The sequence below is a fragment of the Pediculus humanus genome, genomic scaffold (assembly GCF_000006295.1).
Source record: "Pediculus humanus corporis 1103172107869 genomic scaffold, whole genome shotgun sequence".
In the NCBI taxonomy this organism is placed as follows: Eukaryota; Metazoa; Arthropoda; class Insecta; order Psocodea; family Pediculidae; genus Pediculus; species Pediculus humanus.
The window spans coordinates 27614-40659 of NW_002987447.1; the positions used below are offsets into that span (position 1 = coordinate 27614).

The 13046-nt window shown below is 22.2% G+C and overlaps 4 protein-coding genes across 4 annotated transcripts; 2 read left to right on the forward strand and 2 right to left on the reverse strand.

The window, feature by feature from the left end:
* Positions 1 to 2728: 2728 nt before the first annotated feature.
* Positions 2729 to 4561, reverse strand: Phum_PHUM387350 (peptidyl-glycine alpha-amidating monooxygenase, putative; the record flags this gene model as incomplete). Its single annotated transcript, XM_002428444.1, has 6 exons — positions 2729 to 2808; positions 2983 to 3120; positions 3201 to 3395; positions 3479 to 3691; positions 3848 to 4164; positions 4239 to 4561. 6 exons carry the CDS (start codon positions 4559 to 4561, stop codon positions 2729 to 2731), a joined length of 1266 nt encoding a protein of 421 aa, XP_002428489.1.
* Positions 4562 to 4820: 259 nt separating this feature from the next.
* On the forward strand, positions 4821 to 6330 carry Phum_PHUM387360 (Maspardin, putative; the record flags this gene model as incomplete). The annotated part of the gene is made up of 6 exons (XM_002428445.1): positions 4821 to 4919; positions 5060 to 5300; positions 5376 to 5496; positions 5724 to 5832; positions 5950 to 6198; positions 6277 to 6330. The coding sequence occupies 6 exons, from the start codon at positions 4821 to 4823 to the stop codon at positions 6328 to 6330; spliced, it is 873 nt and encodes a 290-aa protein (XP_002428490.1).
* Positions 6331 to 7298: 968 nt separating this feature from the next.
* Phum_PHUM387370 (hepatoma up-regulated protein, putative) lies at positions 7299 to 10936 on the reverse strand (the record flags this gene model as incomplete). The annotated part of the gene is made up of 9 exons (XM_002428446.1): positions 7299 to 7316; positions 7392 to 7555; positions 7646 to 7700; positions 8370 to 8417; positions 8489 to 8617; positions 8739 to 8968; positions 9174 to 9586; positions 9677 to 10382; positions 10774 to 10936. The coding sequence occupies 9 exons, from the start codon at positions 10934 to 10936 to the stop codon at positions 7299 to 7301; spliced, it is 1926 nt and encodes a 641-aa protein (XP_002428491.1).
* Positions 10937 to 11700: 764 nt separating this feature from the next.
* Positions 11701 to 13009, forward strand: Phum_PHUM387380 (uncharacterized protein; the record flags this gene model as incomplete). The annotated part of the gene is made up of 5 exons (XM_002428447.1): positions 11701 to 11824; positions 11896 to 12101; positions 12245 to 12362; positions 12449 to 12644; positions 12718 to 13009. 5 exons carry the CDS (start codon positions 11701 to 11703, stop codon positions 13007 to 13009), a joined length of 936 nt encoding a protein of 311 aa, XP_002428492.1.
* Between the last annotated feature and the right edge of the window lie 37 nt (positions 13010 to 13046).

Sequence of the window (13046 nt, forward strand, 5' to 3'; positions counted from 1 at the left end):
TTGATATATATATATATATATATATATATATATATATATATATATATATATATATATATATATATATATATATATATATATATATGTATACGTGGTATATTTTTATTTTGAGTTATTATTATTATTATTATTTTAAAAATTATCTTAGAACTTATTGTATAGAATTATTGCCTTTTTTTCTGTCTAAAAGTTGATTATAATTTATTGAGAATTTTATTTTTATTTTTTTTTTTGTTAAATTTTTTGATTTGTGACACAATTTAATTGTAATTTAATTTTAATTTAATTACGTAAATAAATATTTCACACGACGAAATGGAAAATTAATTTTTTGAAATGTGAAATTTTTAACGTATTTATTACGTTTAAAATCCAAAAGAAAATTTTTCTATTCTAAACTATTTTTTATTTTTATTTATTTATTTATTTTTTTTGAGTAGAAATTAATTTATTAAAATCTCACAATAATTTTTATTAATAATAATTATTTTAAACGTTTTCGAAAATATTATTATTATCAATAAATTATTTAAATGAATCACGAGGAATAAAAAAATGGCCGCAAGTTTTGGGTAAAATTGTTTTTGCATATAAATTTTTTTTTAAAAATGTTTTTTGATTAAATTAATACCTTTTTTAAACAAAATATAAAACCTTAATTAAACCTTGCTTATTAAACCTTAATCAAAAAATAATATTATATTAATATTTAAATTCAATTTAATAATTTAAAAAAAAAAAAAAAAAAAAGAAAATAATTTATAAAATGAAAAATGCAGACAAAAAAAATACTAACTAATATAAAATAATTAAATTTTTTTTTTTTTTAAATTAAAAAAAGGCATAATTTCAATTAATAATAATAATAATAATAATAATAAATAAATAAAATATATTATTAAAAAAAAAATGGTCCAGATTAGAAATTATTAAGGAAATAATAAATAATCATTTAAAAAAAAAAAAAAACCGTTAAAAAATCATTTTAATAAATAGAAAATTTTACGTGTCGTTAGTTTATAATTAAACGCATCAAATTTTTTTTTTTTTTTAATTATTTAATTAAACAAAATTATTATTATTATTATTATTATTATTATTATTATTATTATTATTATTATTATTTTCTTTAATAAATTTTAAAACAATAAATTTATAATTTTATTTTATTTTTTTATTTTTTTTTTTCTAATAAAGATTTCTCGGTCGTATTATTTACTAACACCACTAATTAATAAATTATTATTATTATTATTAATATCCGTATCCGTATAAAATTTATTATTATTATTATTAATTAAATTTATTTATATTTTTAAAAGCAAAAAAAAACCGTTAAAAAAAATGTGTAAGAATAAATTTTAATTGTTTTCTTTCTTTTTTAAATAAATAAATCTTACCTTGGTAATGACATTTCAGTACGTACGTAATAAATTTTTATGTAATTTTAAGAAAATAAATAAATTTATTTATTTATTTAAAATAATAATAATAATAATTTAAAAAAATAAACTGTGTTAACATTAACTGTATAAATATATATTTTAATAAAAAATAAATTTATAATAAAATTTCGACTGATGTGTTTACACGTTATCTCATGGAGAAAGTTAAATATTAATTATATTATTATTATTATTATTGTTTCAAAAATAATTTATTCAATTATATAAATAAAAAAAAAATTTATTTATTTAATTAAATTTTTGCACCCTTTTTTAAAAAAAATTTAATATCATGTATCGTTGATTGTGATTGGGAAAATTATTTTAATTAATAATTTATTATTTCCGTTAATTCTTTGTATATGTTGCGATTTGAAATAATAATAATAATAATAATAATAATAATAAAACAAATAAGGTACATCATCTTGTGAAGATGCTGAATTAAGAGGACGATGCACTCGACATCGTCAACACATCAATTAGTAAACAACTTACCCGTATTACCGTTAACAGCTACTCCTAATTGTACCTTTTTTTTTTTTTTTTAATAACTTGTCAGTTTTTTTTTTTTTTTTACATAAGTAATATTATTGTTTGTTTAAAATCTTTCACGTACTGCATTTTAATAGATTGATTGATTTAATTATTAATTTAAAAAAAAAACAAAACAAAACTAAGTCAAAAAAATATTTTAAAAAAACACCAAAAAAACTTGTATTTCAAACTCCGGCCAGCATATCACTGACCACAAGAAATCCGAGTTAGTAGTTGTTAGTACCAGTTCCACTTGTTATAAAAAGGGAGAGGGAACGACTTCATCTTGTTATCAACTGACCATTTGTCTTTAATTATTATTTTTCACATATTATATTTGGTAAAATCTTCAAGAGAGAGAGAGAGAGAGAGAGTATTTTAACAAAAATTAATATCGATATGAATTGAAATTTTCCGATAACTAAATTATATTCTTTAAATTATTTAATTTTTAATTATTTTTTATATTTTTTTTTTTTTTTTGATAATGTCCAAAGGAGTACTAAGGCCTTTTTATAAATTAATAATTAAATGTCAATTGAATTTCTTTATTTTATATTTTCATTAAAAACTATAAAATTAAAAAATTTTATTTACATAGTTTTTTTAAATAATTGTGATTGATTAAATTTTTACATCGTTAAATACAAATATATACATACATAATGTTTAAAAAAATAATTAAAGTTATTAATACGTGATATAAAAATTAAAATTTAATAAAGACGTTGGTGATATATTTTATTTTAATTTTCGACATCGCTGTACGTATCTTCGTCATCATTTTCAACCATAAGTCTTTTAAATCCATACCGTTTATTTCCAGCTGGAAATCAAAAAAAAAAAAAATTATTTATTTCATTGGAATGTAGAATTATTATCGTTATTTTTTTTTTTTTTTATATAAACGTACCTTTTGTTTTGTAATAATGATATGTAAATAATATAAGGCCCACGGAAATTATTATAATAACAAGACCAATCGCATAAAATGTGTTACCGTTTTCAATTTGTTCGGTTTTAGTTTTTGAGAGTAATTTTTCCGCTGATTTATTATTATCATTATTATTGGTTTCTTGAATTGACACTTTACTCTGATTTAAAATATTTTTTTCATGAAATTGTTCTGCTGCGAAATCTAAAACGTTAAAAGTATATAATACAATATATATATATATATCGTTACATTTGTGTAACTGTTTACGTAACGACAATTACTTATTTCGAGCTTCCATATTTTAAAGGGATTCAATTCTACAACGTAACAATAACGACCGTTTATACTAACGGCTAAATCGTGAGGATTCGTAAGAATTTGATCCATTTTAAAATTTATTTTCTTCCCACTTTTTGTATCATAAACAGAGATTCTCGAGTAACTTTGTTGGTTAATTAAGGCAAAAAGAATACCATCTGAAATACAATAGGTACTATCAGCCAGTAGAAAAATAGTATATGTTTTAAATTCGAAAACATATAATTTAAAAAAAAGGTACCACTGCTATTGTAATTGTTCCCAGAAGCGTAGGTAATACTAAAAACTCTGTCATTAAAATTTTCTTGATAAGTACGATTGAATTTTCCAGTTAGAAAGCTGTATGATAAAGTTCTAAAATTTTCCCTATCTGCTACATATAATAATTGTTCAGTTTGTGACATAGCAAGTGCATGAGGCAAATTTAGCATGTACATATTTTTGCTAAAATCCCCTGTAAAAAAAAAATGGTAACATTTAAAATACTGATCGACATATTGATTACTATAAAATTACTTACATGCTATTACCTATTTGAATGGTTTTACAGTAAAATTCATTCAAAATATTGATTTCATTACATAATTATTTAGTTAAATAGTTTTATTACCTATTGTTGATCGTCCAATTATTAATAATAGTTTTCCATTTTTATCGAATTTAATTATTCTTGAATTACAATATCCATCGCTTACATAAAAATCATTTGTTTTTCTGTCCACAGCGATATCGGTTGGTTTGCAAAAATGTTTTTCATCACTTCCTGGTGTCAGAGGAACACCCAAAGTAAGAAGAGGCTGTCCCAAATCAATATTATCTTTTGATTTCAATTTAAAAGGTGAAAATTTAAAAACTTGGTGTAGGGCAACATCTGTCACCCACACATTATCTTCATGATCGACTGTTAAACCATGGGGTAAGAAAAAACTAAAATATTAAAGACAATATTGTGCATCTTCTTTGTATTTTTGTTTGAAAAATATCTTATTGATAAAACATACCGATTTTTTCCAGTTTTGCCTAATAGAGAACCTGATTTAGGTTCAAGAACGACAATTGTTTCTTTTGTGATTGGACCTTGGCCTAAAAAAGTGTTGTTGACAGAAAATGTATTCGAGTCCCATTGCCGGCTTGCTCTATGAAAGACATAAATATTATCGTAACTGTCAATGCCGACTCCTGATATCTGGCCAAAATCAGAATAAAACGGCCAATTTTTCACAACTGTGAAATTACTTTCACTCTGTTCATCCGTTTTTACACATTGTAAATGTCGAAAAAGAAGTAAAAAAATATAGTGAAATAAAATAACTTTTAAATTCATAGTAAAATATTAATAATTAATTCTCTTCATTTAGTCGTATAATTTTTTAATTATAAAAAAAAAAAAAAAAATTATTAAAAAGTAATAAAGTAAACTAAAATCGCGAACATTTTTCAAATTTGTTCTAAAAATTAGTTCAACGTGTCATTAGTTAACAGTAAATTTAAGTCAAGTAGTGATATATTTAAGGTTTTTAAATACTGTTTTAACGCCTATATAGGCAAAATGATAATATTGAAAAGTACTAATCCTTAAAAAAATGAATTCTTTAAGTGATTTATCTCAATCTGAAGAATATCTTAGTTTTAGAAGTGTCATTCCATTAAAAAAAATAGTAGTTGATTCTCATTCATCCAAAGTAAGTTATAAGTTTTAATTTAAAAAAAAAATTATTAATTATTATTTTATTATAAGCCTACACTTAAAAATTTATGAATATTTATTTATCAATTATTTACTTTTTATTTTTATTAAAATTTGTATTTTTGATGTCAACAGGGATGGAAAATTTATGATGCAGGACCTAAAACAGTTAAGACACCGCTTGTTTGTTTACCTCCAGTCAGTGGAACTGCAGATGTATTTTACAAACAATTAATGTCTCTTAGTGCCAAAGGATACAGAGTTATATCTGCAGAACATCCACCTTATTGGACTGTCAAAGATTGGTGCGAAGGCTTTAAAAAATTAATGGATCATCTTGGTTTAGTTAAAGTTCATATTTTTGGGGCATCATTAGGTTCATTTTTGTCATTTTTCATACAATTTTTACATTTAATACTCATAAGTATTTAATAACTATAAAATTAAACAGGTGGTTTTTTAGCCCAAAAATATGCCGAACATACATATCACTGTCCTAGGGTGGCTTCTTTAATTTTATGTAATACATACGTGAACACATCTTTTTTTAATTATGGAGATTCTGTAAACATGTGAGTTTTTTACTATACATAAATTAATTTTAAGAACTAAAATAAGATTAAACAGCTTTAAAGATTAATTTATTATTTAAAATTTTTTTATCTAATCTGTTATTATAATAATTAAAGGAAATACAAAAGTTCTTACAAACTTGAGTAATAAGTAATAATATAAAATATTAATTTTTGTTTAAAAAATTATCAGTAACAATTTAGCTTAAGTTTATAATTATTCACAGTTTTCGGATTATCCCTTCAATGTTGCTAAAGAAAATGGTGATGGGAAATTTTTCAAATAAGCTAATGGACAAAGAAATTGCAGACTCTGTTGATTTTATGGTAGAAAAGGTTAGAAATATTAATAATTAGCAAAATATTATTGAAAGAAGCATTGTGCAAAAATTCTTGAAGAAATTTTTTAAATTATTTTTTTGTTTTAATAAAAAAAAAATTATTACATTTTAGCTAGAGAGTCTCTCACAGCAAGATCTTGCCTCAAGACTGACAATAAATTCCACTCCAAGTACTGTAGATATTAATAAATTAAATGGATTACAAATTACAATATCAGATGTTTTCGATGATTATGCTTTATCTCCGAAACATAGAGAAGTTATGTATAATTTTTATCCTCAAGCAAAACTTGCTCATTTAAAGTCTGGAGGAAATTTTCCCTATTTAAGTAGAACTGATGAAATTAATTTACATTTGCAGGTAAGTTTTTTTTTTTTTTTTGGTTTCTTTATTTTAAAACTATAAATTATTATTTACTTTCCAAAAATTTTATTTTAGATTCATTTAAGACCATTTTTAAATACTTCCCTTAGTGCATTAGAAGAACTTTAAATTCTCAAAAAAATTTCAATAATGTATACAAATTTGATAAAAAACTAATACTGAACACAAACATGACAATTAAATTTAGTGATTGATAGAGTGTACTATAAAAAAGTGAAATATACATTTATAAAATAGAAAAATTGCTCACAAACCACTAAAAATATTACATTAAAAAAAAAACTATAAAAATGTTATTTACTCTAATATTCATATTTAAACTTTTTATTATTATTATAAAATTTTTATATATATTTAGAAATAAAAGATAATTACATGCAGTTTTATTTCTTAAAGTTTTATAAAAAAATTAATACATTCATATTAATTCATACATTCATAAATTTTTATTAAACTTTTTTTTTTTTTTCACAACTTATATTGCAACTTTATCTGAAACCCTTTTTTTTAAAAAAATTGTGACAAACTCAATTAAAATTTATTCATTTCTTCGAAGAATCGAATGAATGTAAATTTAAAATAAATTTGTAATAATTTCACTTAAAATCCTTATTGCATTTTTCATAGTTTCGAAAGCATTACTCGATAATTAACCTTTAACAAAAATTTTATGATTTTAATAAATAAATAATTATTGAAAGTTTTTAAACTAATGCAATTTCAAAATTTAAATATTAGGATGTATGATAAATTATTAATAATAACATTAAACTTATTTTTAAGCAAGTTAAGATAGGAAAATAGAAAGGAGATATATAATGTAAAAAAAAAAATAAAATTTAAAATATTTTTTTTAAAATTTTTTATTTACCAAATTTAATTTTTTATTAAATGCATAATAAATTATATAATTTATTAATTAAAATAAATTTTATTAAGCCAACTAAATTTATTTGATAATTTTTATTTTATTAAATTAAAAAGTACTATTTGTCAATAATTTTACAGTGATATTCATTAACATGAATATCTTATTATACAATTTTATTTAAAAAAAACTTACTACGAGAGATTAACTAATAAGCTCCTCCACTCTGTAAAACGAAAATAATCGAATATATATTCAAATGCTTCGATTGCAATTTTTATATTATTATATTAAAACTTACATTTATAGCATCAATTTCTTTGTCATCTAATAAAGATCTTCTATATTGAACAGGAAGCTCCCAATCTTCAATAAGTGGTAACTGATGAGCTTTAACTGAGGATGTCATGGTTTTAGAAGTTTTACCTATATCAGCACCTGAACCTGAACTGGAAGCTGCTTTTTCTTATTGTGAAAAAAAAGTTTTCAATTTTATTTCAAGTTTTACGCATTAAAACTTAAAAAATGTAAGGTAAGTTAAAATTTAAATATTACCAACGAATGGGCCTCCTTTTCTAAATTTAATTAATGGTATATGTTGCTTAACTGTCTAAAATTAATATGAACGGCTAAAATTATAAAATAAATTTTAAAAAATTTATTATTATAATAAAAAAAATTTTAGGTTATTACTTTCCAAGATTTTAATATTATTCCAGACATCATCGTGATGTTTTTTTTTTTTTTTTTTAAATTTCTTTACTATTATTTTACAAAAAAAAAATTTTTCAGCCTTTACTTAACTAACATAGTGAAATTAAACAGCTGTTCAAATGACCATAGAGGTTCATAAATTTTACGTTAGAATACTTTTACCTTCTTCTCTATCGTAACTTATTTAAAAAATTACTCTAAGATGCTTTTACGGTTATTTAAGGATAAATGAAAATAAATTTCAATTTAATTATAAAAAGAAAATTATAATTATTTTGCACTTATTGATAAATACTATAAGAGAATTATTTATTAGTAAATTTTCTTTTTTTTTTTTACAATGGAAATAGTTTTCTACGTTGTTAAAAATTTTTTTTTATTTTATAACCATTATTGTTATTTTCTTAAAATTGCTTTCATTACACTTTTAATACTTTTTAAATGTAAATATATATTAGTATACATACACATGACATTCAAAAAAAAAAAAAAAACAAATTTATAAGTCTTAATTGATAAAATTTTGAGAATTGTTTGAATAAGTTACAAACTTGGAAACTGTTACATTTTGTTTCAAATCTCCAAGCACAAGACGAATTGGGCTATCTTCAACCTGAAATGTCAAAAAAATTAAGGTTATTCGAACGAATTTTTTTAAAGATTAAGTAATAATAATTTCCTTACATTTGGTGAGGGTTTAAAATATTTTTCATTCAATCCTTTATTTTTATTTTCTGATTTTATCAAAGTTTTCTTATTCGATTTTACACTTTTGGAATTCTTTTTCGCTGATTGATTAATTTTTGGAGTGCACTGTGTATTTCCAATATTTTTATTTTCTTCATCAGAAAAAGGTTTATCCTAAAAATTTGATAAAATTTTTATAAATTTTCAGTAATATTTTAACTTTAGTTACCATTAATTATGTTAATACCATTAATATGGGAAATTTTGTTCCAATAGTTGGAGTCATTTTAAAAAATTCTTCATTGTGTTTATTATTATCACGTTTGGAAGAAGATTTTTTTCCACTTTTAAGATTAGAAATGAGTGGACTCTGTTTTATTACATCATTTGTAATTAAGTCTACAGAATTTTCTGAGCCTTGTATAATTCCAGTATTATTGTCGCTTATTTTTTCATTATTTAATTTTTTCTTCATGGCTGAAAAAAAATTTAGGGGAAATTTATTGAGAAGTTTTTTTAAAAACCTCATTTCAAAATTCATGCATAAAAACTTTGACAGTATTTTTACTATTTTAACTAAAATAATAATAACTAAATTATTTTTATGTTATTTGTGGATATATGTATGAGTACATAAAATCTAAATATGCAAAATACAAAGATATACTAAAAATTTTCTTACCATCAATATGAGCACGAATATTAGATTTACCAATTGGTTTTTTTACAGTCTTGTTCTTAACTTTCTTTTTATTTTTGTTAATATCTGTTATTTCTGTTTCCTGCACATTCCAATTGTTACTTTTTAGGAGTTTCAATTTTTCAAAATCACTATTTATTTTTTCAACTTCAATTGATACCCAATCTTGAAACCCTTGAAGATCATCTATTTTAACAAATGGATCTTTTGATTCACATTTTTCAATTAATCCCTTGAACTGCTTGAATTTATCTGATGTTAACAAATTGGTCTTTCCTTTAATAGAATCAATTTCATCTTTTATTTCGATGGGAATTTCATTATTATCAACACAATAATTTTCCCATTCTTTACATAAATCAAGCAATCTTTTTGTTTCTTGCTCTAAAAAGGTCCTGAAAATAAGTGTTATATGTTGCTTAAATAGATTAAAAATAAAGAATCACATTGTACAATACAATACTGATACTAAATCTACAAAATACCTGAAAGAAAGAATTTTATTTTGAAAATCATTATCTTCTTTTGTTTCTGTCTGTTTTAAAGAAATTCTAGTATTTTTTTTTGTAAATGGACTGTAACACACTGGTTGAATACTCTCATTTTCTGTTTTGTCAGAATTTACATGGTTTGCATTTTCAGAATTCGATAATGTAAAAGATGTTTCTTTTAAATTCATTTCATCATTATCATTATTTTCCGACTTGCCTTTGCTTCCCTTCATAAGTTTTTTACTTTTAGTAATTTTAGGAGAATTAGGATATGTTAAGCTTTTACTTGCTGGTAATTCTGATACTGATTTAGGCAACTTAAATTTATAAGAATCCAATGGTTTAATTTTGCCTTTATCTATTTTGCAAAATTTATTCGGCAAAGGCAATGCGTTTTTATTTTTAGGATTCAATTTGCTTTTTTGATCACTTTTGTCAGTTTGTTGTGCTATTGCTCTTGATTTGCTTCTAGTCATAATTCCATCAACATTTTCTTTACCACTCTTAGATATTGCACTATCTGTTACAAGCTTCTTTTTAACATTCCAATTACTATTTCCAACCAATGGAGAACCGGTAGCAGTTCTTTGAATAACTCCTACTTTAAAAACAGGTTTAGCTTTTTTCTTAGCCTCTTCCAACCTTAATAATTTTTCTGCTTTCCATTTTTTAAGCATCTCTGCTCTTGTTTTTTGTTTGACTTCTAAAAAATAAAATTATTATTGTTTTGATTTAAATATTGTAAGATTTACTAAATTTAAGCCCTTATAAAATTAGTGGAAAAGCGTTTAATAACAATATTACAAATATGTAATAAATATGTAGTTGATACTTAGACATATTACAGACTGAAAAACAAGTATACTATTAAAAGAAATTTATTATAAGGAAAATAATTAAAATGACTATTTAAGTAATTTATTAATGCATTATTAGTAAGAAAACTAATTTATTTTAAAAGTAAACAATTTCAAAATAAAATTTTTCAATTAAAATATTTGAAAAACAACTAAAACAAAGTGTAAATAAAATACTTAACAAAACAACTTTAGTAATCATATAGTTTTCTTATTGATACTAAGAGGACATACCCATAGGCTTAAATTCCGGTGTTTTACTAGACTCAACTCTTTTTTTCCAAAATAATTCTCTCTGTTTTTCTTGGCGATCGGTAATTACATTTTGACTTCTTTTAGCCAAAGATTCAGCTAATTTTAAAGTTCTCCTAGTTTTATACAAATCTCTAAAATCCATTTTTTCTAAAAATGACCGTTACAATTTGGCGTCGGCAGGGTGGCCAACAATAAAGTAAATTATTTCTATTCATAATAATTTTATTATTTCTCACGGCATGCGTAGTATTGCAGTGTGCATTAATAATTTATAAATAAGTGTTTTCTAATGAAAAATAAATTTACATTTTTACACCGTGCAGAATTTGATTGTTTTTACTAAATTATATGTAATGGATGATGTACCTGATATACTAAATTCTAACTATGAAAATTTAGAGATATTTGGAGATGACAAATCTAAAATAAAAACCTTAAGGGCAAATATAGAAGGAATTGATACTGATCTTGCACTTTGTGAATACGGGTTTGTTTATTGTTATTAAAAAAAAAAAACTAATATTTTAAATAATTTTGTTAAAATACTTGTTTTTTTTTTATTTAAATAATTTCAAAGTTTCTTATTTTTATTTAGTGACAAGAATTTTCTAATACTTACCCAGTTTCAAAAAATTGGATCTTTGATATTAGTCACTAAAGGAGCAGCAAAAAATTTAAATGGTGTCGACAGTATATATGAAGTTAAAACACTTATCGGATTAGATAGTCAAGAGTATCATTTAGTGGCTAGGTACCTAGCAGAACAATTAAATATATCCAAGCCAGTTTTATTTAGCATTTGCTTAAAAAATCATTCAGTATCTACATTAAAAACTATTGCTAAAGTTTTAAAAGATAATTTTAATTTTTAATAATAGCTAGTTTTTAATAATAATTCAAGTTAAAATGTCAAAATATATGTTTGGTCAAATTGTCATAGGACCACCTGGTAGTGGTAAAACCACATATTGTTATGAAATGAAAAAATTGTTAAAAGAATTGGATAGAAAAGTTATTGTTGTTAATATAGGTAATAAATTTTTCAGAAAATGTGTTACTTATTAATGTATCACAAAAAATTAATTATAACGATTATTTCAGATCCAGCGAATAATCTGGAAAAGGGTGATGGAACAATAGATCTATTTGAATTAATAACACTTGAGGATGTAATGGAAAATTTAAAATTGGGTCCAAATGGTGCACTTATATACTGCATGGAATTTTTAGAAAAAAATTTAAATTGGTTGGATCAAAAAATATCTTTGTATCCCAATCATTATTTTTTATTTGATTGTCCTGGTCAAGTAAGACAATTTAAATATTTTTTACTTTATTTAAAAAATCAAACATTGTATAATAGCGAAAATAATTATTATTATTATTAAAATAATTTAGTAAAACAATTTTATACACTTATAAAGTAATTAATATTAAATTATATTTTTAGGTTGAATTATATACACATCATCAATCCATTAAAAATATATTAAATCATTTGCAAAAAAAATTAGGGATGCATCTTTGTGTAGTTCAGCTCATTGATTCACATTATTGCAGTAGTGCAGGTATTGTCCTTTACCTATTTAAAAAATTTTTTTATTTTTTATTAAATCTGTGTTTTTTATCAAACACAAAAAAAAATTTTTTTCAGGTAAATTTATAGCGACTATATTAATGGCTTTATCAGCAATGTTACAATTAGAAATGCCACAAATAAATGTTCTCTCAAAAATTGATTTGGCTCAAAAATATAGTGATAAACTTCAGTTTGGTATAGATTTTTACACAGAAGTATTAAATATGAATTATTTTTTAGAATCTATGAATGAAGATCCCTTTACAAAAAAGTATGTATATTTAATTTGACTTGTACATTTATAAATTCTCAAAAGATTTTAGAATTAATATTTTTTTTTTTAGATACAATAAATTAAATGAAGCGATAATATCTTTAATTGAAGACTATAGTTTAGTGTCTTTTATTCCTTTGAACGTGAAGGATAAAAAAAATTTATTAAGAGTTCAAAAACAAGCAGACAAAGCTAATGGATATGTTTTCGGTGCTGGAGAAGAGAAAAATGTTTTATCTTTATTGGCTTGTGCTGCTGGAATCGATTACGAAGATGAAACATTGAGATTTTTAAATAATAAAAATCAAACTCCTGAAAATAAAATTAATCTCAGTGAAGATTTATTATGGGAAATAAATTAAAAATAAGTTTTATTATTTTCAGAAAAAAAAAAAAAAA